The sequence below is a fragment of the Rhinopithecus bieti genome, unplaced genomic scaffold (assembly GCF_001698545.2).
Source record: "Rhinopithecus bieti isolate Rb0 unplaced genomic scaffold, ASM169854v2 scaffold_12, whole genome shotgun sequence".
In the NCBI taxonomy this organism is placed as follows: Eukaryota; Metazoa; Chordata; class Mammalia; order Primates; family Cercopithecidae; genus Rhinopithecus; species Rhinopithecus bieti.
The window spans coordinates 1,286,532-1,314,471 of record NW_016803028.1 but is presented as its reverse complement, the minus strand read 5'-3'; the positions used below and the strand labels follow the sequence as shown (position 1 = coordinate 1,314,471).

The 27,940-nt window shown below is 47.7% G+C and overlaps 1 protein-coding gene across 9 annotated transcripts in view; it reads right to left on the bottom strand.

Moving 5' to 3' along the window:
- The window catches only part of COLQ (collagen like tail subunit of asymmetric acetylcholinesterase), a 79,688-nt gene that overhangs the window by 10,305 nt on the left and 41,443 nt on the right, over positions 1–27,940 (bottom strand). For 8 of the 9 annotated variants that reach the window (XR_001887408.1, XM_017882445.1, XM_017882714.1 and 5 more), the window contains 13 exons: positions 26,427–26,471; positions 26,068–26,094; positions 24,167–24,238; positions 22,470–22,532; positions 21,970–21,996; positions 21,274–21,318; positions 21,047–21,082; positions 18,326–18,406; positions 14,073–14,178; positions 6,160–6,299; positions 4,433–4,552; positions 3,872–3,992; positions 1,812–1,914 (listed from right to left, as the gene is read on the bottom strand). Coding sequence is in view for 8 of the 9 variants with exons in the window: in XM_017882445.1 (XP_017737934.1) it covers positions 1,812–1,914; positions 3,872–3,992; positions 4,433–4,552; positions 6,160–6,299; positions 14,073–14,178; positions 18,326–18,406; positions 21,047–21,082; positions 21,274–21,318; positions 21,970–21,996; positions 22,470–22,532; positions 24,167–24,238; positions 26,068–26,094; positions 26,427–26,471 (986 nt within the window). In the remaining variant the exon portion in view is untranslated. The remainder of the gene's footprint in view (positions 1–1,811; positions 1,915–3,871; positions 3,993–4,432; positions 4,553–6,159; positions 6,300–14,072; positions 14,179–18,325; positions 18,407–21,046; positions 21,083–21,273; positions 21,319–21,969; positions 21,997–22,469; positions 22,533–24,166; positions 24,239–26,067; positions 26,095–26,426; positions 26,472–27,940) is intronic. The other variant, XM_017882562.1, reaches the window with a different exon arrangement.

Genomic DNA, 27,940 nt, shown 5'->3' with positions numbered 1-27,940 from the left:
AAAATGTCCTGTATCTGGGAAGCCACTGGCCAGATTTGGCTTTTGAGCTTTTTAAATATAGCTTCTGTGGCTTAATAACCGCATTTTTTTTTTTTTTTTTGAGACGGAGTGTTGCTCTGTCCCCCAGGCTGGAGTGCAGTGGTATGATTTCGGCTCACTGAAACCTCCGCCTCCCAGGCCTGCCTCAGCTTCCCGAGTACCTGGGATTACAGGTGCACGCCACCAAGCCCAGCTAATTTTTCTATTTTTAGTAGAGGCGGGATTTCACCATGTTCACCAGGGTGGTGCCGAACTCCCAACCTCAGGTGACCTGCCCACCCACCTCGGCCTCCCAAAGGGCTGGGATTACAGGTGTGAGTCACAGTACCTGGTCTGAGTAACCGCATTTTAAGTTTACTTATAATTACTTTACATTTGAACAGCGGCCTGTGAGTGGGGGCTACCACATTGGACAGTGCAGCTTATACCTTTGTGGGCCCGGATGATTATCCGAGACAGGGTGTTAAACCTCACAGGCACAGTCACAAGCGTCCCTGTGAGGCTTCTGGGGTGTAGCTGTGTAACCACAGTGAGCGTGGGGGAGCCCTGGGCTCTACTCGATCCTGCACTCCATATCTGATCGTCTATACTCATTTGTCTCTGTGGAGCCATGAAGAGCCAACTCTCTGGCAGAGGCCTGTCAGGGGCCTTCTTTCCTTCAGGGAGAGGAGCACTGCACACAGACACATGCATGGAGTGGGGTCCTGGCCAAGCCTAAATAGGCTTGGAGTCGGAGGAGACTACAGGTCTGTAGTTTTCACAGCCTGGTTGAACATGCTAATATGCGAGTGTTAGGAGACCCCCTTGGAAGAGACAGCAGAGAGTGGGCAATGGAAAGACAGGCGTGCCTCCCCAGCCCTGCCAAGGGCCCAGGTCCGAGTCTGCAAGAGGAAATGTGATGGGAGCAAAAGCTCAAGAGACTGGACTCAAGGACAGAAGAGATCAGAGGCACCAGTAGATCCACTCTGGAACCCAGGGAAGAGCAGGGCATGGCCTGGGTAGGAAGGAACGGCCTCCCCATTTTCCTGAGAACTTTGTACAACTCTGGTTCTGTAAGGAGTGGGGAGACATGTACCTTCTGCACCTTGGAAGGAGCCCAGCAGTTACAATCTGGGCATGGAATCAGTACCTCATGGGGCGGTGGCCCTCAGTTGGTTTGGCAGGTGCCAGCGTGGAGCCAGGACACTAGAATACTTGTCCTGAGCAACATAAATAGCCACTGAGGATTCTCAGAAATAACTAGAGGGGTCCTCGGAGGGAGTACTTTCTTGGAGGGGCCACGAGCTTGCAAAATTAGATATAAAGACTGATTTGATCTCACTTGCAGTCACAGGCATGCCTGAGGGTGTTCCAGGGAAGTCAGGTTAGGTAGACACGTCGATTCTTGGAAATGCCCTGAGACCTTTACTCTCCACTGGGCTTCCCACCTCGCCCACAGCCCAGGAGACTAAGCAGGCATTGTGACCACTGGGTTTGGGGGCTGCTCATACATGGCAGCAGCTGAGCACAGAGACCGCAGCTCCCCTCTGGGCTTGGACAGAGCAGGTGGCTGTGGGTGCTGTGTTTCAGCCTCAGTGGCATGCAGGCAGTGCTGACCAAGAGGGCACGTGGTGGGCAGGGAGCACGTGCTGTGTCATTCGTCACCATACCTCAGCATCTAGAAGGCACCACAAAGTGGAGAGGCACTCAAAATATTTGTGAAGGAAAGAAGGAAAGCAAAGAGGAGGGAGGGAGAAAGAGGGAGGAGAGAGAGGGAGAGGAGTCATCCCTACCCAGGGAGATAGGTCTCGCACGTCAGGTAGCCAAAGTCAGAGCCGTCGCAGTCCTCCACACCCTCATGCCGGTGACCATCTCCACAGTAGGCACGGTGACAGCCTGAGGGGACATAAGGAGGTGCAGTCCTGAGAAGGAGCAGAGGCGACAGGCTTGCCTCAGCTTGTAAGGACCACGCAGCCCAAGGGATCCACCCTAAGTGCTGCACCCCTTAAGGAACTGACCTCCATTAGGCTTCACACTCCTCCAGGGACTGCCCTCAGGCTCTGGTCCCACACTGATGTGCCATGGGACAAGAAGAAGGAGACCCTGGCTCTGGCCCCACCTGACCACTTACTAGCTGAGGGGTGGGGAGACTCCAGGTCATTATCTGCAAAACTGGGACACTGACATGACCTCCACCTCATAAAGCCACTGTGGGGTCCCGGGTGTGAGGACTGGGAGACTGCTGAGCCCCAATGAGGGTGCGTGGTGGCTCTCATCTGTCAACAGAGAGCTTCTGCGTGACACTGGTGAGCCCAGCCTTGTGTCGCTGGGGAGCCACATGATCTTCAGCAAAGACCTCTGCTCTCACACGATGGGAGGGTGTTGGAGTATGGACCCCAGCTTCGTTTTCACAGGGCAGGCAGAGTCCATTAGTTCCTTCCCACTGTGAGAGCTCCTATTTGACACTGTACACCAGAGGCAGAAGGGACTCTGGGCAGGGCCAGCCTTCTAGGGGATGCCATCCCTGGAGCTGTCAGGAGACAGTTCGGCCACACTGAGACAGTCAGCAGCATCTCCCACCACCCACTCTGCCTGTCATCCTTCCCCTGAACTTTTTTTTTTTTTTTTTTTGAGACAGGGTCTCACTCTGTCTCCCAGCCTGGAGTGCAGTGGTGCAATCGCAGCTCACTGCAGCCTTGAACCCCTGGGATCAAATCATCCTCTCACCTCAACATCCTAAGCAGCTGGGACTACAAGTGCGCACCACCAGGCCTGGCTAATTTTTTTAATTTTTAATTTTTTTGTAGAGATTGGGTCTGGATCTGTTGCCCAGGCTGGTCTCGAACTCCTGGGCTCAAGTGATCCTCCAACCTCAGCTTCCCAAAGTGTTGAGATTACAGGCATGAGCCACTGTGCCCAGCCTCCCCTGAGCTTCTTGAGAGCAAGGACCATGACTTTGCATCCACACACATACAGCCCTGAGCCCCAGCCTGGCTCTTTAGAGGAGGGGCTTAAACCACAAGCCCTAAATGAATTCAGGGAATGGTGGTTGAACCCTTACCATATCCAGATAATTCCTGCACATGTTAGCTTACAGGATCTCTAGGGACTTGAGCAGCCAGCACATCATACCCATTTTACAGGCAAGGAAAGTGAGGCTCAGAGCTGTAAATTGCCCCCCATTACCCCACCCATCATGTGGCCTCTGCCTGGAGCCTGAGGGTGGTTGGTGTTTCTCAGGGCCTGCATTCAACCTCTGTTGACTCTAAAGCTCATGCTTTCCACCACACCTCCTGGTTTTGTTACTTGATTAAAAAAAACAACAACAACAAAAGCAAGCCCTCCAGAGCCTGCTGCCCACCAGTTAAGGCAGCAGCCCACAAGGGTGATGGCAGCTCTGGCTGGCCCAGCTTCCCCTGTGGAGGGCTTTGCTACTAGAGCTCTACCTGGTAAATGAGCCCTCATTCAGATTCTTGGCCTCTCCCTTTTGCCTTTCACTCCTCCATGCAAAGTGAGAGCCCATCACTTTTATCTTCTGCACCTGTAACATGGGTTGTGCTAAGATGGAGGACTGGGAGGACCTGGTGGCTACATTTTGAGATAAAGAAGGCCTAACTGGGGGCAGGATCCTTGACATCCACCTCTGGTGAGGTGCTTGGGTGGTGGAAGAGTTAACATTTGGGCTGAAATTGGGGCAGCAGGGGCTGGGGTGGGTGGCACAAGGCAGCCTGGGTACACCCTTCTCTGGCTCTAGAAAGGTCCCAAAGCACCACAGCTGGTGTCCAGGGCTGGCCCCGAGTCCCACCCCCCTGCTGTTCAGGCCTCAGGTCCTCCTGGCCTGGGCCTCACTCACGGATGCAGTCGTCACCCACATCGCTGTTACCATCGTCACACTCCTCCCCGGGCTGCAGGAGCCCATCCCCGCAGGTGCCGCGCTGGTCTGCAGTGTAATCCACAGGATAGAAAGGGGTCAGCTGGCCAAAGAAGCACACAGCATTAACTGGAGCATGGCATACCAAGGCAGCCGCAGGCAGGGAGGTCATTTGTGCCGGGTCCAATGGCACTGCTGGGGGCATGCCTTGACTTCCTCCCAGGGGTGGGAAAGGTACTCCTTTCCTGTCACCCGGAGCTCTGTAGCTGGTTAAATGCTGGGTCAGATCAAGACAGTAACCTGGCACGCAGGGATGTGGAGACCCCCTGGAACCCTGACTCAGAGAGGGGCTTCTATTTGGGGGTCAGGGTGAGGGAATGGAGGGCTGCTCAGAAACCGTTTGAGGGAGGATGCTCAGCCCTCCCATGCAGACAGACTACAGAAAGCCCTCCCCAGGCCCAGTGGGGTGGCCTTCCCTTCCTTTAATGGATGCATCTCTCTCCTGGGCAGGGAGTATGTCCTGAGGTGATGGCCTGGGGGTACCTGGATGGGGAGCCAGCCAAGGCTGTCCTTGAAGTACAGAGATCTCTGGTCTCTGCGGAAGGCAATGGCATTTTGGGTGTTCAGCCTCTCAAGCTCCTCCTGGTTGTTGACCACAAAAATCTGCCAGAGAACACACTGGTGAGGATTCCAGAAAACACTTCTGCAGGGGGCAGGGAAAAGCTGGAGGAGGAAACAGACTATCCTCGGGCTGCTCAACAGTGGGAAGAGGAGTGTGCACACTACACTCTAGCATTCCTTCTGAAGTGACGGCAGTGTCTTCATTCCCTCACCTTCTCAATTCAGTTCCTAATGTCTAAGTTTGAAACTAAAATATTCACTGGACTTAACATTTTTTTTCTTTTTTCTTTTCTTTTGAGACGGAGTCTCGCACTGTTGCCCAGGCTGGAGTGAAGTGGCACGATCTTGGCTCACTGCAACCTCTGCCTCCCAGGTTCAAGCAATTCTCCTGCCTCAGCCTCCTGAGTAGGTGCGATTACAGGTGTGTACCACCACGCCTGGCCAATTTTTGTATTTTTAGTACAGACGGGGTTTCACCATGTTGGCCAGGCTGGTTGCAAGCTCCTGACCTCAAGGTGATCCGCCCACCTTGGCCTCCCAAAGTTCTGGGATTACAGGCATGAGCCACCGTGCCCAGCCTTGGATTTAACATTTTTAAATATTTAAAATGTTCCCAAGATTTAAATTAAAAGACAATGTCATATAGTCAAATAATTTGACATCTGGAAGTGATTCTTAAAATTATCCTACTCAAAGATGTTCTTTACAGTATTATTTACATTAGTAAAAAGCTTGGGGGTGGCCAATAAGCAATAGGTTGGTTAAACACCAACACTGGTTAAGTAAATTGTAGCACAACCACACTGAATGGATGATTATGATGAATTGATGTCCAAGGTTTACTTCAAAATAATCCAACAGAGGATGGGCGGTAGTGAGTGGGCATAAAGAGAAAACAAGGACACAGGCTCGCCATTAATTGATCATTATTAAAGTTGGGTGAAGGGTACATAGGGGTTCATTACACTATTTGCTCTGCTTTTATATGTATTTGAAATTTTCTCTAATAAAAAATTTAAAATGTTATTTATAGAGTGTGGAAACACGGCAGGATTTCAACTAAGATAACAAAGTTCAACTTTTTTTTTTTTTTGTGAGATGGAGCCTCGCTCTGTCACCCAGGCTGGAGTGCAGTGGTGCGATCTCAGCTCACTGCAACCTCTGCCTCCTGGGCTCAAGCGATTCTCTTGCCTCAGCCTCCCAAGTAGCTGAGACAACAGGTGTGCACCACCACACCCTGCTAATTTTTTATATATTTTTAAGTAGAGATAGGGTTTCACCATATTGGCCAGGCTGGTCTCGAATTCCTGACCTTGTTATCCGCCCGCCTTAGCATTGCAAAGTGCTGGGATTACAGGCGTGAGCCACTGTGCCCAGCCAAAAGTACAACATTTGTATGCAATATAATCTCAACCATATAAAAGTTAGATTTTAATAAGACAAAGAAAATACCCCAAAATGGACTCACAATCAAATGGGCAATTTGGTTTTCCTCTTTTGATTTTCTCATATTTTCCAATTTCCTATAATGAGCATGTACCCGGAGTCAGGAAAAAAAGTTTTACTGAAAGGATTTCACAAAGCCCCCTAAGGATCAGGTGAGAGGTCCTCACGGATAACCACCCCAGATTTCTCCCAGAAAGCCTTACCACTGGAACTCGCGGGGAACTGGGCCCATACACGGATTCCCCGTAGGAAGGGTTATTCACATTCATAGTGGGTCCACAAAGACATCTTCCTGGAGGCCCGGGAAATCCTCTTTCCCCTTTGGGTCCCATTATAAGTTGTCCTAGGAAGCAACAGACTGCTGTGTTTAGAGCCAAAGAAGAGAAGACCAAACAGCCCAGGGAGATGTGAGTGACCTTTGCAACAGAAAAAAGGTTAAAGTCCACAGCATTTCAGGGAATGCCTGAGGGAGAGGTTCAAAGAGATGCTTTTGATCCAAGACATGGAGGAGATAAGGGAAGAAAAATAGCTGGTAGGAGACAGTTTCCCCCTCCTTCCTGCCTCGAAGACAGGCAAGATGTCTGGTGTTGCAGCAGCCATGTTGCAACCAGGAAGTCACAAGCATGAGAAGATAAGCCAACATGCAGGAAAGGCTCATGGGGCCTGGGGCCCTGACAGTGACAGTCAGAGGCTGAATCAAAGCCAGTTACTGTCTGCCTCTGGATTTCTTTATTGGAGAAAAACAATGCCCTATTCATTTAGACTATTATTAACAGAGGGCTTCTTGCTGACAAACACATTATTGACTGTTAACTTTTATTATTTTAAAAAACTTTTGTTTTTCTTATATATAGAATCTTTTTTTTTTTTTGAAATGGGGTCTTGCTCTGTTGCCCAGGCTGGAGTGCAGTGGTGCGATCTTGGCTCACCGCAACCTTTGCCTCCCAGGTTCAAGCGAGTCTCCTGCCTCAGCCTCCTGTGTAGCTGGGATTACAGATGTGTGCCACCACACCTGGCTAATTTTTGTATTTTTAGTAGAGACAGGGTTTTGCCATGTTGGCCAGGCTGATCTCAATCCCCTGACCTCAAGTGATCTGCCCGCCTCAGCCTCCCAAAGTGCTGGGATTATAGACATGAGCCACCTCGCCCGGCCAATGTAGGATCTTTACAGAGGAATTTCTGGGTGTGGGTTTCTTTCATTTCTTCTGGAAGAAAATAGAACGTTAGTATATGCCCAGTCCATTTACCCTCCCCTGGTGCTGAAGAAGTGAGGACATGTCTTGAAAAGACGTGATTGGAAAGTGTACTCCCTATCTATGCAGAAGAGCTGTGAGGGCAGTACCTTGGTTTTTAAAGGCTCTGATGATGCCCAGACCAATTCTGTCAAGACTTCTGAAAACTAAACTGAACCTAGGCAGCATCCATACTTTTACTTATTTATTTTTAAAAAAAGTTTTTTTTAACCACTTTAGCATAAGGCATCTTTTTTTTTTTTTTTTTTTTTTTTTTTGGAGACGGAGTCTCACTCTGTTGCCCAGGCTGGAGTGCAGTGGTATAATCTCAGCTCACTGCAACCTCCGCCTCCGACTACAGGTATGTGCCATCACGTTTGGCTAATTTTTGTGTTTTTAGTAGAGACAGGGCTTCACTATGTTGGCCAGGCTGGTCTCGAACTCCTGAACTCAAGTGATCCACCTGCCTCAGCCTCCCAAAGTGCTGAGATTACAGGTGAGAGCCACCGCGACTGGTCAGGCATCCATATTTTTAAAAGCTCTCAAGATGATTCCAATTTGCACCAAGGTTGAGAACTGGGCCATTCCCCTGCCAGATCATCCTCCCTTCATCCTCCATCCCTCCCCAGCTGCCTCTCAACTCCCTTCTGATCTGGGTCCAAACATCACTCCCTGAAGGAAGTCTTTTTGAATCCTCAGACTCTGTCATGTATATCTGGGATACAATTTCATGGTTTCCTATGCCTTTTCTTCACAGCACTTCTCTTTGTTTGTGATTCTATATACTGCAGAATTATTCCATCAAGGTTGATCTCCAGTAGAATGTCGCTCCACAAGGACAGGGCTAGTGCCTGTTTTCATCCACCAGGGTTCACACAAAGTAGGGGCATGGAAAGTGTTTGATGATTGAATGAATGAATGCAGACTAATTGGAGAGAAACAGTCTTCGGAAAAGGGCAAAAGTCACATTCTGGCTGGCAGAAAAGCACCAGAGCAAGAGCCATCCAACAGGAAGTGAGGAAAGAGAAGAAAAGATGGGGACTGAGAAGAGAAATAAGTAAGGATCCCTTCTTCTGGGAAAATAGCAGGGGGTGGGTTTGGAGGGCAGCCAGTCATTGGTGTCAGGTAGTATGACATCTGCGGCAGCCAGGGGCTGGGATCACAGTTCACAGATACAGAAGGGCAGGAAATAAAATGACCCCAGGGGAGAGATCCGGCCAGGACCCCAGGGAAACCACTGCAGCCAGAGAAGGAGACTGAACCTTCCCGAGCGGGTTGACACGTACGCCAACAATCAGAATGCTGACAGCACGAGGGGAAGGGAGCTGTGCCAACATCTTATCCTAAGCTATGCTTGTTTGTTCTAACAAGAAATACAAATATAATTCTGTAGGAAGAGTTCCAGCGTGTGTTCTGATATTTTCAGAAAAGACCAGAGAGACAGGGAGTCCACCAGCCTAGGAATATTCTGGGTAATTAACCACTTGGGGAAACTGAAGTGCAAAAGCTCTGTGACCAAGAATATGAGGGTGGGATTGCAGCAGTTTTTTCCAGAAGGCCCTGTGACCCCAACAACTCCTCCAGAACCGTGGCCTGAGAGACAGTCAGGAGTTTGTCCCATTAGCTGCTGATGAATGGTGAGGTTGAGATTTGAATTCATGTTTGACTTAACACTATGCTGTTCAAAAGACAAACGTCCAAGAATACTGATGCTCTCAGGAAGCCAGCAATTCCCAGGTACCACGTTGATTCACTTATACTCTGTCTGGGTACAGGAAGGACTCGGCCAAATTTGTAATTTGATTATTGCAAATTACATCCTAAAGGCATTTTGCCTTTATTCCCTTCCCACCTCTTAGCCCCTCTTTCCCTCTAACTCAGGTAAGTACAAAGCTTTCACCCTTTCCACCTCTCCCAGCAACATCCAGTCCCACAGAACTGGGCACCAGAAACTGAGGTCACCTCCTGACAGGACGTGGCAGGGAGCCTGCTGCCACCACTGCAGTGTCCCTGCAGCTTCCTCCCAGTTGCTGGAGGGTGTCCATTACCCCGCCTGTTTTCTGCCAGGCTACACTGAAGTACACAGCAACCTGAACTTCCCCACCCTGATCTCTGGGAGATCATGTCTCGGCCGGGTTTCATCCCCACCCCCTGCAGCCAGAGGACCCAGCTCTCCATCTTTGCCCAGGCAGCCTCCCACTTCCATTGGCTGCCTCGGTGGGAAAAGATCAGCAGAGGGGAATCTAGGAGAAGGCAGAGAAACCAGCACGACAACCTCTAGAGGTCGCCTGGCTGACACTCACAGGAGTCACAGACCGATTCTGGAGCAGGGTGGCCCCCAGTCAGTGCTGTGACCTTGCAGGCATCACTTCTCTTTGAGGTTCAAGATTCTTATCTCTAAGCGGAGTGTAAGACTAGACCAGGGAGTTTTAACCTGTGGTCTGCAGAGGCCGAGGCTATCTCACGATGGCACTGGGGCAGGGGTTCTGGAACCCGGGGAAACGGGGCGCAAAACCTTGGGTGTAGGTATACACAGTTGTTTTCCCGCCTAGGAGTGAGTTTGAGACTTTTATTACACTGTCAAAGGTAATGTCAGGAGCGAATCTAGGGGGCCTAGTCCAACTCTGGATGATTATCCAGCTGGTCCCAAGCACAGGGATATCTTATTTATTTATTTATTTATTTATCTATTTATTTATTTATGAGACAGAGTCTCACTCTGTTGCCCAGGCTGGACTGCAGTGGCGAGATCTCGGCTCACTGTAACCTCCGCCTCCCAGGTTCAAGCGATTCTCCTGCCTCGGCCTCCTGAGTAGCTGGGATTACAGGTGCCCGCCACCATGCCCAGCTAATTTTTGTATTTTTAGTAGAGATGGGGGTTTCACCATGTTGGCCAGGCTGGTCTCAAACTTCTGACCTCAAGTGATCCGCCCACCTCGGCCTCCCCAAGTGCTGGGATTACAGGTGTGAGCCACTGCACCTGTCCGGATAGCTCTTTTTAACTCCTTCCTTGCCCTCTCTCCCGACCCCTCCAAAATTTTCCAAAGAGCAGGATTATTTACTGCCCCATCTTCTCTTTTCTCTCTTCAGCCCCCTCACTCAGGAAGGCTCCTCAGAAAGGAAGTGACTCAAAGGACAGAATGGGGGGCGGGGGCATCAGTCCAAAGAGATGGCCCCATCCTGCTTGGCTCCTAAGGAGATGGACTGTGAACCCACAGAACCCCTGCCTGGGAGCCCCTGCAGGAAGCAGCCCTATCCACCCACATACCATGTGCCACTGGGGATGTGAAGCTGACTCAGCCGCTGACGCTGCCCTCAAGGATCTAGCAGGAGGATGAAACACATCTGCAGAAATGTTACCAATGGAGAGGCCATAACAGAGAGGCAATATGTGACCAGGGCTCAGGGGAGGGTGATCTATCCTGTTAGGGGCCAAGGAAGGCCTTACTGAAAAGAGAACTTCAAAGGAAGAGAGAATTTCGTTGGATGGGCAGGAGGTGAGAGGAGTGCCATGTCAGGCCATGTGGACCCAGAGAGACCACAGGAATAGCTCCAGCTCCATAGATGGCATCCTCTGAAGGGTAGAGGGCAGGCTGTGATTGGGCAGAGGCTGGGGTAGTCGAGGGAGAGGGAGGTGGGCATACTGGGTGGAAGAGAGGGAGCTGGAAGGCCAGGGAGAAAAAGTATGACTCTGTGGGGCCTGCTGAGAGGACAGGATTGCAATACACAGAATACTGACAAGACAAGAGAAACAGCGGGCACCGAGGAGCTGCTGACAGCTCCGGCCTAGCCCTTCTCATCCATCCCCCAGCCCCAGGAGGGAACCAGAGTTCAGGTCAGGTGAGGGTTGGTCTTTACACAGAGATAAACACAGTGAGACCATTAAGATCCCAGTCCTCGACAGACCTCCCACGCATCCACCCATCACATGCCCCTGGACTACTCCTCAGTATTTTTTTGTTTTGTTTTTGAGACAGAGTCTCGCTCTGTCGCCCAGGCTGGAGTGCGGTGGCGCGATCTCGGCTCACTACAAGCTCCGCCTCCCGGGTTCACACCATTCTCTTGCTTCAGCCTCCTGAGTAGCTGGGACTACAGGCGCCCGCCACCACACCCAGCTAATTTTTTGTATTTTTAGTAGAGACGGGGTTTCACCATGTTAACCAGGATGGTCTCGATCTCCTGACCTCGTGATCTGCCCACCTCGGCCTCCCAAAGTGCTGGGATTATAGGTGTGAGCCACCATGCCCAGCCTACTCCCCAGTTTTGTGAGCCCCTAGGTACCCCAGGGGCCAAGAGAGTCCCTTCCGAAGGCACAACCCAGACCTCAGGCCATGCTCTCAGTCTCTGGGGTTGGTAGCTCATAGTCATGGGACTCCAGGGGGACATCCTGCCTTCCAGAACCACAGAGGATGAGGACTAGTTGAAAGAACCCCCATTCAGATCATCCAGCCAATTCCAAAACTGAATTATGGAGTGTGGGCACGTGGCCTGGGTTGCATCTCAGATCTGATTCCCCTAACAATGTGGAAACGGGTGTGGCAAACATAAGTTATTACCCATACTAATCAATGTTTGTTCTCCCAGTATTTCCTTCCTCCTCTCCCTATTTCAAGGAGGTAGCAAGAGTTTGTGCTTTCTTGCCCTTGCTAAAAGCAGGCACTATTGGAAACAAACTCTTCTTTCTGCCTTCTGTTCTCTGAAGGACAAAGCTCCTAATTGGGGTGCGGGTATATGAGGAGTACCAGGAAGGAGGGGGTCAGGGATGGAAGAGGAAAGACTTCCCTAGACAAGGACAGGAGAGTATCCTGGGGAACAGACAGGTCTCAGAAAGGATGGTTGTGGGGTGCTCCTTGGACAGTTGAACTGTGGGGACCAGGACTCCCAGACTTGAAAATGTTCTGATACCCATGTATGGCATGATAACAGTAGCCTCCAAGTATCTGTGGACCACAGGGACTTGGGTGACAAGTCTATTTCTATTTCTACTCTATTTCAGAGGTGAATCGAGGTTAGAGGGACCTTCCCTGACATTTTTCTGCCATAATTCACCAGGATCTTTGCCCAACCCATTAGTGGTTGCTGGAAGAGTAGTGAAAATCCTAATAATGCCTGAATTAAATGTTTTGGCATCCTAGCAGGTTGGACTCTCAGAGCCAGACTGAACTTAGTTTAAAGGATCTAACAAAATATGACATTTCTTGCCCATCCCATGATGTGGCTGCAAATATATTTCCATAAACACAGGAGGAGGGGGAATACACTATGGAATTATAAATGTCTTCATTTTCTTAAGAAAAAAGTTGGAATACAAATTGTTTGGATTCATTTTGTATAACTGAAGACAAAAAAATGTTGCAGTCAACAAATGATCTTCTTGATACTGTCTTTATACAGTTGATGTGCTGTGAAAGCCCCTACCATGAGCTGACAAGGGAACGAAATAAAGGGCTTAGCTAGTAAAATTGAATGAGGTAAAAGAAGGAAGCAGTGACTGGGCATGGTGGCTCACACCTGTAATCCCAGCACTTTGGGAGGCCGAGGTGGGCAGATCACGAGGTCAGGAGTTCGAGACCCGCCTGACCAATATGGTGAAGCCCCATCTCTACTAAAAATACAAGAATGAGCTAGGTGTGGTGGTGGGCACCTGTAATCCCATCTACTCAGGAGGCTGAGGCAGGAGAATCACTTGAACCCGGGAGGCAGAGGTTGCAGTGAGCCAAGATCGCACCACTGCACTCCAGCCTGGGTGACAGAGCAAGGCTCTGTCTCGAAAACAAACAAGGAAGCAGCATATCTATGCCTTTCTCAATAGCAGACTTTTAATTTTTATTTATTTATTTATTATACATTTATTTATTTAGAGTCTCGCTCTGTGGCCCAGGCTGGAGTGAAGTGGCACGATCTCGGCTCACTGCAAGCTCTGCCTCCCAGGTTCACGCCATTCTCCTGCCTCAGCCTCCAGAGTAGCTGGGACTATAGGCGCCAGCTACCACACCTGGCTAATTTTTTGTATTTTTAGTGAGACGGGATTTCACTGTGTTAGCCAGGATGGTCTCGATCTCCTGACCTTGTGATCTGCCCACCTCGGCCTCCCAAAGTGCTGGAATTACAGGCGTGAGCCACCGCACCTGGCCAATGTTTTATTTTTTAATTTCATTTTAGTAATTTCTTTCTATATCTTTTTTTTTTTGAGACAGAGTTTGAAGATGGCACAATCTCAGCTCACTGCAACCTCCACGTCCAAGGTTCAAGTGATTCTTCTGCCTCAACCTCAGAGTAGCTGGGATTACAGCTGTGTGCCCCCACGCCAGGCTAATTTTTGTATTTTCAGTAGAGAAGGGTTTTTGCCATGGTTGGCCAGGCTGGTCTCCAACTCCTGACTTCAAGTGATCTGCCGGCCTAGGCCTCCCAAAGTGCTGAAATAACAAGTGTGAGCCACCACGCCCAGCCTCTTTCTGTATCTATCGCAAACAAATAAGGACTCTTGTATGACACTGTAAGATAGAAAAACCTGCAATGTCACCTTTACTTCTAGGTTTAAGAGAATTGCTTGGAGCCATGAAACTTTTATCTAGAAAAAGGTATTAGTTGATGAAATATGTTCCTGTTATTTTTCACTTAAGGTATAAATGACATCATTAATGTGCTTTTTTTGTTTCCTCTATTTGTTCTTCAGAATGCTAAAACAAATTCAGAATGGCATTTATCTCTCTTGCATGAAAGTTGAATGCGCTAAATCGTGGAGAAATTATAAAGATATTGGAGTGCCTCTGGCAGTTTCTAACTTGAAACACAAGGCATCTCTGCTGGCATCTCCTTGTGTTCTCTCTGGGAGGCTGGCTGGTACTGCAGCAGTGGATCAAGTGAAGCAGTGTAGCTCTTACCTGCAGATGGGGGGCCTGGGGGCCCTGGGGGGCCTGGACGGCCAGGTTGACCAGAAGGCCCAGGCTTGCCGGGTGGGCCCATAACTCCACTATCCCCTTTCTGTCCCTGACAGAGAGAAAGGCAGAGCCTGTTATGAAAGCACGACATAGCAAGCTTCCTGCCCCATTTACCACTAAATCAGAGATCACCTTGCACTTAAGGAGCACTTAACCAGCGGGGGATGCAGCTCCAGAGGTCTTGACCATCAAGCTCTTAATAAGCTTAGGGCAAGTGACATTTGAGATAGCGATGGTTACAAGTTTGCAGACCTTACTTCTTGCTCTGTCCTACAAATGTGGCACATGGCAGCTGAAAGGAACCAGACAAATCTCCTCTAGGCCCCGGGCAGATGAGGAAATGGAGGCCTAGAAATGAGCTATTTTCACTCATTGGCTTCCCATTGCACTCAGGATAAAGACTTAGCTCTTTACCGCAGCCTGTGAAGCCTTGCATGGCCAGGCTTTCCAGCTTCATTCCAGCCTTTTGGCCTTTTTGGTCTTCAAGGGCACCATGTCTATTATCCCCCTTCTCAAGACCCTTCTCTCTGCCTCAAAATCTCCTCCTTCCCCCTAGCCTACTTAACTGTCACTCACCCTTTGGCTCTCAGCTCAAACGCCCTATGGCAAAGCCTTCCCTGACCTTCCTGGACAGAGTCAGTTCACCCCACCATAAGCTCTCATAACTCAGCCTGTTTCCTTCATGGCATTTATCCCAGATTATAGCATATGGATTATTTGTGTGGTCATTTCATTGATGTCTCCCCATGAGACATGCACACCCTACGGGCTGGAATCTGTCTAGCTCGCCTCCTTTCCCCAGATGAAATGAGGGAGGACAAAGATGCTAGAAACACAAAGGTAGGCATCTTTGCTGATCTGTAAATCCAGAGGTTTCACCTTGACCTCGAGACTCTGGGTAACTCATGTCATTGCTTTGTACCTCAGTTTCGTCATCTTAAAAATGGGACCAGTAAATTTACACCCATATAGGTTTGTTGTGAGAGTAACAAAGATCTCAGAGGTGAAAATGTGGTTTGCACAGAACGAAGAGCTATGTGGGGCAAGCCAATTATCACAGCAACTGGCCTGGTTCCATGTGTTTCACATAGTTAAACAAGTCCTGGTTTATTAAAAAGGGCACACCTGTGGCTACAGCCGTTCCATATGGAGTGTCCTCTTTTCTGCCTATTCTGGGAGCATCAAGAGCAAAGACTGGGCTCTTCGTTCTCCCTCAGGGTTGCCCTTAGGAGTCACCCCAAAACCAAGGCTGGTGCATGCTATTGACTCTTCCCCTGAGCAATTTGCTAATTGTCTGCTCTTGCCTCAGGCCTAATCAGAGCAGTGATTGACACATGACATTTTTGGCCTGGTTCTTCTTACTACACTTGCGCCTTGGCAGGCTTGCCCACCTGATGAAATGTAATATTTCTCAAATCTGGGGAGCAGGCATGCTTGGGACTCCTTTCCAGCCACAACGGTGACAGGTGACCTGCCGCCTTGTCCACATGGCACTGGGAGCCCTCTTGGTAATGTCCAAGGAGTTCTTGAACTCTGAATATGGGATCCGTGAGGTCAGAGTTTATTTCCGATTTCATGTTTATGGAGGGAGTTCTTAAGCCTCAGCCCAAGCTGAAGCATTCCCTGTAGTAACTAAGCTGGGTCCCAGCATGGCAAAGGAAGTCACACCATCTTAATATAGCCACAGTTGAGGCTTGTTTTTCTAACGGCCTTGTCAGCTGGCTCTGAGCACAGGAAGTGCCAAAGTTTGAAGGAGCTGGAAATGCTCCTTCATTCTGACACCAGCAGTAATGGAATATTCCTCTTATCAGCCATCGCTCAGAATGAGCCATATCTCTATCAGCAGGAATCACTGAGTAGAGCTTTCCAGGAAAGGCATTCTTTATTCCTCATTTGCCACAAAGTTGGGTGATCTCTCTCAAGGAAATTGTTTCTCAGTTACTGAATATTTTTGTTTTTTGTTTTTCATTTTAAACAGACATGGCAGGAGAAGATTTTTTTCTTTTTTTTTTTGAGAGATGGAGTCTTGCTCTGTCACCCAGGCTGGAGTGCAGTGGTGTGATCTTAGCTCACTGTAACATCTGCCTCCTGGGTTCAAGCGACTCCTGCCTCAGCTTCCCAAGTAGCTGGGACTAGACACGTGCACCACCATGCCCAGCTAATTTTTGTATTTTTTAGTAGAGGCGGGGTTTCACTATATGTTGGCCAGGCTGGTCTCAAACTCCTGACCTCAGGTGATCCACGTGCCTCAGCCTCCCAAAGTGCTGGGATTAGAGGCATGAGTCGCCACGCCCAACCGAGAAAATTTTTATAATAAAGTCAACAGCTGCTTTCCTGGGCTTGCCCGAAGGCAAGTCCTGAAGCATGAAAGTATCTGAGAGAAGTCATGTGGGGAAAGTTGGTCTCAACTCAACTCTCTGGATTCTAACCCTGGCTTTGAAGCTGACTTCGTGGAGGGGTCTTGGGCAAGCAGCTCCACCTCCCTGACCCTCAGCTTCCTTGTAAATAACCTGAGGAGACTGGATTAAGTGGTCTCTGTAATCCTTCGGGCACAGAAATTACTATCTGAGATCCCTTCTGAATTTCTGATTTTTGGCTTTGGATTGACTTAACAATAACTTTCAGAGACTCTCAGCACTACTGGCCAACAAAGAGTATGTAAGACTCTAAGCTGGCAGATTAATTCATGATAAAAACAAGTACCGCAGCAGGCTTCTAAGGCTAACAACTTGCTATCTGCCAACTGGAGCGACACCAACACGGAGGGTTTGCAGCATCCTCGGGTTGTTCACAATGTCTTGTCGAAAGCTTGGACTCACTTCTCTAACTTCTCTGAGCTCCCAGATGTGGTTTTGGTGTAGCTTTTACGATTCCAATGGAATCAGTCTCAGCAGGCTCAATAAATGGCCTTTCTGGCTTTGGTTATTACCGGGAACTAGGAAAAGACAAACACTGCCCAAGACAGAAGGAAGCCAGGAAGCTTCTGGAACCCCAAGCTTAAAATATCATGAATGGAATTCATTGGGACGGGATAAAGTGATACAAGAAAAGATTTCTCCCCCATTTTTTTTTCTTTTTTATCTAAGCCTACTGTTAAGAAACTGGTATCTGTGGCATTATTGTGAAACCATGACCCTGCTACCCATGATCAAAGTTTGAAAACTGGACTGGAAGACTGTAACTTTGAAAGTTACTGTGCAGTCTCCATTTTCCAGGTTGGAGCCTGTGTTCTTTCTAAATTGATTGGAAAAAGACCAGAATTGGCTTCATAGTGTTATTATGGTTCTGAACCCTGGCTGCACATTAAAATCACATGGAGCTTAAAAAAAATAACCAAACCCATGCTGAAAGTTCATTCCAGGTCAATTAGATTATGGTCTTTGGAAAATAAGGCCTAGGCACTGGAGACGAGGAGTGGCAAGCTTGGAACTACAACCATTGCACCTGATGTGGAGGAATCTGTACATCTGTATTTAATCACCGGCCCCACCCCCAGGTGATCTTGATGTAAGATTAAGTTTGTGGGCCACAGATATAGCCTAAGGAAATAAGTAAAAGAATGGAAAAAGCTTCTGTCCAAAGATGTTTACCTCTCAGGATTATATATAAGACAGCCAAGGCTGTCTCTAGAGCAGTCATGTCACATCACATGGCTTAACACAAGAGCTTTCTGACCAGGGGAAGTTCAGAATGAACAATTGCCTTAAGCATGTTAATAAACCCAAGAAAAAAGGTCACTTACAAATTGGAGGCCTGAGTAGGGAAAAACCACCCTATTGTTGAGACCCAGAAGACCTCTTAACAGCAGGAAAATATCTAGGCTCGTCTTTAAAACTTCATTTGTGTCTGGGACATTGAAGCATAAAATAGGTTTTCTGGGTAAATGACCATATCTGCCTTCCATTCCTAGCTGCTTTGGTTAAGACAGACTTGTTTTTATGAACCAAATATCTACTCTTGCTTCTGGCCTTGGCACAGTTCTAATGGAGCAACCTATCCCATCCACTTCCAACTATGGCTAGCCTAGAGATGCCAGCAGCTTCTGGAAGTGGTGCTGCTCCTGTCTGCTAGCCCAGAGGACACTGGAGTCTAGGTCTACAGAATATCTCTGATTAAAGCCACCTTCCTGCCACTCCACACACAGCCAGGTCAGGAAGTTCTGACCTCAGGTGGGTGGTAAGCCCTGGGATCCTTACCTGCTTGCCTCGTTTTCCTGGTCTTCCCGTGGGTCCTCGGTGTCCTGCTATCCCAGGTTCACCTTTTGGACCCATTTCACCCTGGAAAGAAGGAAAGAGAAGCAAGAGAGGACTTAGGGCATGTGGAGTGGGCACATCTACACAGATCTAGCTAGTCATGGGCTACGAGGGCAGTCTACTTGATCATTCTGAATCTATGCCAACTGGGCTGTCCTGGAAGGTTGGGAGAGTGATGAAGTCATGAAAAAGGCAGACATGTCTTTCAAGGAAAAGGAGGGAAGGAAGAAGGTAATTCTAAGTGGGTTATCTGTTACCTGAGAGGGACAGGTGTGGAGCAGCACACATTTTGATGGCCAAATAGGAAAGACAAATCATCACCCAGAACAGGCAGTGAGAGGCTGGGGCATCCAGCACAGCATGCCCGTGCTACTTACTACAAGCTGTCTGGGAAAACGCTTTCCGGGAAAATGCTTTCCTTCTAGTTGCAATTTTATGTTGTGTTTTCTTATGTGTTGTTTTTAGCACAAATTCAAATCTGGAAGTTTTTAAATGATGGGACACAGTTTTGCCAACTGTCATCTTTGGGAAGTTTCTACTCATTTAATGACTCTTCCTTAGGATTATGTGCTTGCCCACTCTTAGTAAGCATTGGTTTGAGTTCTAGCTCACTGCCATTTGATTTAGATGAAAGCTCTTTTGTGGGCAGAGATGTTCCAAACATATGTTCAGATATTCAATATAATTATTGAAAAAGGCATGGAGAACAATGGAAACAATATTCCTGTTTGTAAAGCTCTATGTTGAACCATCAAAACCCAATGTACTCATTGCAGAATTTCATAGTTTAAGGCCAATATTTCACAAAACCCATTTCTCCATCTTAGTTTCTCTCCTTCTTCCCCATTTTCTTCTACATGGATTCCGGCCCCACTTACTGTTTCTTTGGGTCATGAACCCACAGGGCGCTTCATTCCTATCTCCAGTAATCCCCCAACAGCCCAGAATGCACCGCCAACAAGAAAAATTTAGCAATAGCAACCATGAGTGTTAGTCAGCAGCCAGTTCCCATGAAGAGCTGCCCAGCCACTCAGAGAGAACAAAAAACACCCAGGCACTTTTTAACGCAGCAGTCGGAGGAGGTATAACACAATGCAAAATTCCAGGGAACACCTGTATATGGAAAGGATCAAGCGTAAAGCTCTGAAATTATCTGTCAACTCAGCCAGTGTGTCCCTACCCAAGCCACCAATGTCTTGTTTCACAAAGAATTGTTCTTAAATCTATGATTTCTTTCCAACCCACGCATCCTTCAACATTCTCTAGGGAATGGGAGAGTGTGAGAGGATAGGATGGATGCTACATGGCCATGGAGATGTTTGCAGTTTTTCCCTGGCTGTTTAGAGAGGCTCAGGGATGTCTTTACAGCTGGACGAAAACAGCAGCACAAGCAGAATTTTTTTTTCAGGGATTGTCAGAAGGAAGTGTGGCCCTTCTCTACATTGGCTGGGAAGCAGTCAGGAATTTCTTGATCTAATTTCTCTCCCAAGACCTAATTGTGGTCATCACATCAGCTCTATCTTAAAACAGCCTGTCATAAAAGGGGAAGACAACTCTTCAGATGGGAAGTCTAGTAAATGGTGCAGAGGACAGAGAAGCTGCCATACTTAATTTTACAGTAATTTATTATTCTTTGACGTTCACTGTTGCCCTGAATGAAAAGCTAATCTAAACATTTTTAAGTAAAACTGCTTTTCCTCTTTTAACATTTCCATTAATTTGCTTATATAATTAATTTTCTTTAAGTTACCTGAAATGGACTCCTTTTTTATTAAGCCTTGTCCCAAGCAAGATATCCATTAAATATTTAACTATTTATTTATTTATTGAGACAGGGTCTGCCTCTGTGGCCCAGGCTGGAGTGCAGTGGTGCAATCATGGCTTACTGCAGCTTTGACTCCTGGGCTCAGGCCATCCTCCTGCCTCAGCTCCCTAAGTATCTGGCACTACAGGTGCACACTACCACGCCCAGCTAATGTTTTGTGTATTTTTCTTGATAGAAATGCGATTTCACCATGTTGCCCAGGCTAATCTCAAACTCCTGGGCTCAAGCCATCTGCCCACCTCGGCCTCCCAAAGTGCTGAGATTACAGGCATGAGGCACCATGCCTGGCCAATATTTAACTATTTAAATACAAAATTTAACTATTAAAAAATGTTAGCAGTCTTCAGTTCAAATACTTTTGTGTCCTTCTGGCAGTATGTGCATTGCCCTTGAAGAAGGACTGCAATAAGGCACAGTGACCTGAAGCTAAAGACACCCGTGCCTTACACTGGGGCCTGTGTGCTGAGAGGGGCTTTGACCCTTGTGGCTTAGATCTGAGTGCCTTGTGAGAAAGGTTTCTGCGTTTGAATGGGACCACAGCCCTCTAAGAGGTAGGAAAAGCAAAAAAGCAAAAACAAACAAAAACCCAAAACCCAGATGGGTTGTCCTTTTCTTCCAATTGAGCTAGAGGGAGGCCCCAGACCATCCCGCCACCCTCTCCCCAGGGTGAAAAGCAGCTTTCTTTCCATCCCAAACCAGAAGTTTCCAGGGTTAAACCCACCATCCCTGCCTGATAGACAAGGAGGCAGAGCTCACAAGGAGGCAGAGCTCTTTTTGTTGTGCTTGGAGGACCTGATATTTGTACTGAGGTCTATTTTCACTACCTCAAGGTTACTTACTTTCTGCCCCAACATTCCAGGAAATCCTGGGAAACCCTGTGAAAAGAGCAACAAACACTATGACTGCCTCCGAAATAACACCTGAAAACGGCTGTGGACAGGCTTGGTTGGTCATTTTCAAGATAGAGGCCTGTCCATCAGTCCATCATCAGTCCACAGATGGGGGTGGGTAGGGGTGCTACTTGCATTGACATTTATCATTTCTATGGAAAGATTTTCTCCATTACCTTTTCTCCTTTGGGACCCAAGTCACCCTTTTCACCTCTGGATCCCTAGGAAGAAACCACAGGACAAAGTCAATGAGTTAATATCCTGGGAGGGAAATTCAAGCATTTCAAACTGAAAAGCTCCCCTAAAGCAAAACCCTCATTTTACAAGTGAAGAAACAGGCTCAGAGATATCAGGTGACTTGTCCAGGGAAGGAATGCTTTGTGATCTACTTTTTGTTGAACCCCGAAGACCTCTTGCATTCATAAAGGAAAACTCACAGAAAATTCTGGGCCCCAAATCCTCTCTCATCCTGTAGGAAATTTGTCCACAGGTTGATGCTGGTTTTGATTTGGTTTTTGGCCAGGTCAGAAGGTTGTGTGGTGGAAGCTTGGCCTAAAGACATGCATCACCAATTTCCTCCAGCACCCCATGCAAACTGTGCTTGTTGTCCACCTGGCACGACCTTCATTTGCTTATGTGCTCCACATGAGTGGCCTCTGCCTCTATGGGGAGCCCTTCTCTTACCAGCTTGCCCTGTTTCAGGAGGTCCCTCACTTCTCTCTCAGTCCACTGACAAAGGGCGGGGAATAGCTGGGGATGGTGGCTTCAGTTGCAGACTAAAGAGAGACCTAGGCCCATCGTCTGCACGACTCTGATTCCAGAGCCAGTAGCCCAGACCAGGCTCTGGAACACCATCCCAGAAAGGCACTAACCTTTTCCCCTCTGGATCCAGGGTAGCCCTAAAAGAAAGCAGAAGGTACAGTTACAATCAGCCCTGTAGAACTTTTGAGTTTGGTGCAAGAATAGGAGGAATCCCTGACTGTGGTGGTAAGGTGTGTCTCCACATTGCACTGTGAGTTTTAGTGGGGTTACAGCACCAAACACAAAGATGTCCCAGAGGGTTGTGGTTATACCAGCCCTAAAAGAGCATTGCTCTTATCACCCTGCAAAGGCCTGATCAAAGGTTTCCATCTGCTCTGATGTCCAGAAGCTTGGTTCTTCCTGCCCAAGAGAACAGCAGGAATGGCATTCCTATGTCCCCACATCCCAGGGCATGATGTTCTCCAAAGGGCTGGTAAAGGCAGGCTCTCCAATATCCATGACATTCCCTAGTCCAGGACGGCAGCCCCACCCAGTCCCTATGTTTGTAGACAGCAGCTGCTCCAGAGTCTTAGAGAAGATCTGGGAACATCCATCCAGACCACACACTGACCTTGGAGCCCATTGGTCCTCTTGACCCTGGCAAGCCCATCATACCCAGGTCACCTTTTTCACCCTGTGTGAATTAGAAGATAAAGAAGAAAAGACCCATGATGATATTTTTTAGAGAAACTGAACCAGGAGAGTCACAGGCAAGACTGGGAAGGAACTGGGGATATTAGAGCTGGCTTGTAAATCTGAGGACCCCAGTTGTGCCCACTTTCTCCCTCCCGGGGTCTCAAAGCTTCATACTCCACATTTCATTCTTGTGTTTAAGATTAAACATAAAATGAAAATGCCCAAGGTGAAGCAGATGTCCACACCAACTGCTCACTAAGATGTTGTATATGGCCATACTTGGTATTTTCCTAGCAAGGATAGTGAGAGAGTAGTGGAGGAGGCATGAGGGAACTGGGGCCTCAGAAAACAAGGTGTCAACACATGCAAAAAACATTGCCTGCTTTGCTCTTTGCATAGGAAGGGTCCTCAGAATGACTTGTGGTTGGGACTTCCAGCACCCACCCTCTGTACTAAAAATACTCTATACCAGTACTAACCAATAGAAATATAAAGTGAGCCACATACTTAATTTAAAACTTTTAAAAGAAGTCACCTTAAGTAAAACTAAATGAATGAAGTTAATTTTAATAGATCTCCTTTAATCTAATTAATCTAATCATCCCAACTTGTAATCTATATAAAATTATTGAGATATTTTACATTGTGTTTTTCATAATAAGTACTTGAAATCTGCTGTGTAATTTACATTTACATATCTCCATTCAGGTGCTAAATTTTCATCCAAAATATTTGATCTGTATTTAGAGATCGTAACATTTATAGTTGAAAAAGCAGATTCATACATTCAAATTACTCCAAAAATAACGTTTTCAAATAACTGACTTTAATAAAGGTTTTGAAATTTAAAGAGTTAAAATTTAAAAATTCAGTTCCACAGTAGCACTAGCAACATTCCACAGACTTGAGGGTCACATGTGGCCACTGGCTGCTGTGCAGGACAGCTCAGCTCTATGCAGAGGATTTTGAAAACATCCTTAGGACTTTTCCTAAGAGGACTGGAAACACAGTTTTCTGCTGCCATAATATAGCCAATAAATGAATCAGAGCAGATGGTGAGATCCACCTGCCCAGCTCTGACTTCTGCAGATAAAACTCCGAGCCATGCCTCTGAACCCTCTAGTCTATGACTACCAGTGAGAAAAACAGAGGCACAGATGGGGATGTGCTTGCTTTCCATAGCCTGACTGAGGAAGGAGATTTCATCAGCACTCAGCAATCCCTCTCTGAATGTAGGATTTCCATCCTTCAGCCAGCCAACACCACCCACTCAACTCTCCATTCCCTGCCAGGTCAGCATGACAGGCAAGAGCTTCCCAGACACAAACCCCTCTTAGGTCATCTCAGGGAAACCAAGAGTGGGGTGCTAGTTCTTAGGACAAAGGAGAACCAGGGCCCCTGTAGAAGAGGAGATCAGCCCCCTATTTCTCCTCCCACAGGAGCAGAGCTGTTGCACTGACCAAGGTCTTGCAAGCCAAGTGAAGGAAGAAATATCAAGGGCCCTTAAGCTCTCTTCTTCTTCCCCCTCTTGAAGAAGGGATTCCCTGACTATATGCCAGGAGCCAGGAAAGCTGCCATCTTCCCCCCTCTTGTTTTGATACCACATGAGCCCTGAGAGCATGCCACACTTACCCTGGGTCCTTCAGGGCCTGGCCAACCGATGGGCCCAGGCATGCCAGGAACACCTGGGGGGCCAGGTCTACCCTTCAAAGACCAAGAACAAAAGTCAGGGCAACCGGGTTTGTTTCTTTACTTCTAATAAATATGTCTTGTCTCTGGGGCCCAGAGGAGAGAGTGGAGTCTCTAAACATGGCTACTATGACCTTCATCCCCACTCTCCAAAGACTGACGGCCTGACAAGCCCTTGGTGTCACACTGTATCACCAAACAAGACCTTACTCTTCTCAAGAAACGGAGAGCGGTGAGAAAGGGATTCTAAACTTGGTTTTCAATTTTATCACTTCTACCCACCCCCACCCAAAAGTCCCCTGCATTCCAATGGGTTCTTCCCAAGGATGTGCTATGGAATGAGATAGGATTACATTTGGGGAGCAGTAGCAGATGTTGTCAGCACTCTTTCAAGGTCTTTTTGACCTGTTCAGAGTGCCCATCACCCAGAGGCTACCTTCCTTGCTGCTAACAGCTCATTTCTGCAACCTGTAACTGCGGTTTGCCCTTGAGCAGTTGGAGCTGCCCAGTAATTTATGTAACTCCCCTTCCTGCAGCCAATAGCCCAGCTCCCTTAACTTTGGGCAGTTCACACTCTCAAGCTCCCCCTAGAGGATCAGACTGCTAAATAGAAATAATGTGGACTTCACCTGATTCCACACCCTTGCCTGGCTTCTCCCATTCCCTCTACAGGCTCCTCCCGAGAGTGGTCCCATAATAATGTATTCACTTGCACATGGTACATGTCACCTCTGCCTCTGCCTAAGCCAGGGCTATGGAAGAGCAAGCCCTGCAAGAGAGAGTGGGTGCAGGTGCTAAGGGCCTATCTTGACCTTGTGCCCATTAGCTAATTTCACAGTTAGCTAGAGATGCGAAGGGCTCAGCCCCTAACCCAGACATGCCAAATGCTGGCATGTGTACTGGTTTCTACTGTTGCCTCCCACATCCATGGCACACATCACTCATCAATCATAGTCCTTGTTAGGCCTGAGCATGGACACCACAGCAGAATATCCTTTGACCATTGCCATGGAGACCACCCCAGCACTTCAGACAGCCGCTGTGCCTTGGCTATAGTTTTCATCTGTGCCCTAAAGAGTTGTAACTTTGTCTTGCAAAACTCTGTTTAAGGAATTTGTGGACAATGAAACCATTTAATAAACCATTTAACAAGAAATACAGTAATTTATATTTAGAGCCATGGATATCTTTCTTGGACAAAGTTTTGCACCCCTGTCTATAATCAAGACCTAGAAATTCAGTGCCAGTATCCACTGACCTCAGCAAATACAATAGACTGCTGATTTACTCCCTCTTGACACTAATGAGAGCCTTGATAACATGTGTTTGGTTGACTCAGAGTCACTGTGACCTTAAGTAACCTCCATTTATTTCAGCTGAGCCAAAAAGCAAACGCCATTTGTTTCTGTCTGCTCTGGCACTTTATTCAAATGTAATCAAATAGACAGTGAGAGTCATTCTGTGTCACTGGTTGGAGCTATGAAGGGTTTCTCTGATGGGTAGCAGAATGAGATGGTCTGGGGTTGGGGTGGAATTTGGGTTGAGAGGGGTGGAATTTGGCCAGGCTTGGCAGCCCCTGGAAGAAGTCTGAATGCCTGGCAGTAGCAGGCTCCTGCTCCTGAACAAAGAAGTTGACAGAAAGAGCGAGGTTACTACTGTCCACATCGAGACGGCAGCACCCTCGCTGTCCACCTGCATTGAGACGGCAGCACCCTCGCTGTCCACCTGGGTATCAGTGGCCACTGAAGTGCACTGCTGGTCCCCCATCCCTAGGAGCGCATGCACACACATGCAGGTGGAGCACAGACGCCCATGTGACACTCACAGAACAGTGCAGACCATACCTTCCTTCCTGGTCGGCCAAGCTCCCCCTATGGATGGAGAAGACAGGTAAGGAGAGGCTGCTTTGGAAGAGACGTTCTGGAAGCAGAAGGCTTAGTAGAGCTGATGACTGGGCATGGCCATGTGGCTCAGCTGCTTGGCTGCTGCTCACGGCCCCACTGCCATGTCAGTGGGCTACGTCAAAATACACCAGTGGTAGCTCATAGGTGCTGCAGCAGCTCAGCCATAATGAAGCCCAGCCTTCCACACCAAAGCACATGTTTGGAAATCTCAACTAGGAAATTCTCAGTGGGACGCCCAGGAAACAGGGTGGAATTACCAAGAAAAGAGGGGTTGAAGGAAGTAGTGGTTTGGTTCATACCTTTTCTCCCTTTGGTCCTGTCTTGCCAGGAAGCCCCGGTGGACCCTTAATCAATCAAGATAAAAAGTGAAGAAAGTATATGTCAGTCTGAAGCTGTATGGGTGGGGAGGCTCTTGGTGCACTGGGCTCCTACAGCAGCAACCTCATTCTCTGGGCAGATGTAGGGCTCCAGGGACCCACGGAGGCTCTTCCTGTGCTCTCCAGCCCAGTCCCCTCCTCTGTTCTTCCTCCTGTTTAGCTTTCTCTGAGCTGTGTTTCCAGTGGCTCCATGGTTGCAATGCTTACATATCTACTCTCTGTGGTTTTAATTTTCTCCCTGTAACTCTTTGTTTGCCTAAAACACGCCAAGTGCTTGTTGAGAGCAACCAAAGTGTCTGAATAAATCCCACTTGCTGAAAACAAGAGGCTTCATCACCTCTCATGTCTTTTCAGTTACTCTTGCCAAACTTTCCTGGGGGCCTGACAAGAGACAAGTTAAGTTTTACACATAGCAGCAGCTGCCACCTTGGAAATTCCCATGGTCAATTTGTGGGTACTAGGTGCCAAATAATTTTTGCCTTTCTTCAGCAGGAAAAAAGTCTTCTTTTTTAAGACACTAAGAATGTTGGCAAGTAAAGAGTGCATTTTTGTCCATTGGAGAGGAGCCGACTCCAGCTCAGGGACCCTACAACTCACTGCATCAAAGCTTTGCACATCCACAGCCAGAATGTGCCTGCAAAATGCTCAGTCAGCTATTTTCCAAATTCTCCGAAACAGCAGAGAGGAAATTCATCAAAATTCCCCAGGCCCCCACAGCACCCCCAGGATCTGCAGGTGAACATGCAAAATGCAAAGCCTGTTTGAAACATGATTTCTTTTTTATTTTATTTTTTATTATACTTTAAGTTCTAGGGTATACGTGCACAACGTGCAGGTTTGTTACATATGTATACATGTGCCATGCTGGTGTGCTGCACCCATTAACTCGTCATTTACATTAGGTATATCTCCTAATGCTATCCTTCCCCCCTCCCCCAACCCCATGACAGGCCCTGATGTGTGATGTTCCCCTTCCTGTGTCCAAGTGTTCTCATTGTTCAATTCCCACCTATGAGTGAGAACATACGGTGTTTGGTTTTCTGTCCTTGCGATAGTTTGCTCAGAATGATGGTTTCCAGCTTCATCCATGTCCCTACAAAGGACATGAACTCATCCTTTTTTATGACTGCATAGTATTCCATGGTGTATATGTGCCACATTTTCTTAAACCAGTCTATCATTGATGGACATTTGGATTGGTTCCAAGTCTTTGCTATTATGAATAGTGCTGCAGTAAACATACGTGTGCATGTGTCTTTATAGCAGCATGATTTATAATCCTTTGGGTGTATACCCAGTAATGGGATCGCTAGGTCAAACAGTATTTCAGTTCTAGATCCTTGAGGAATTGCCACACTGTCTTCCACAATGGTTGAACTAGTTTACAGTCCCATCAACAGTGTAAAAGTGTCCTTATTTCTCCACATCCTCTCCAG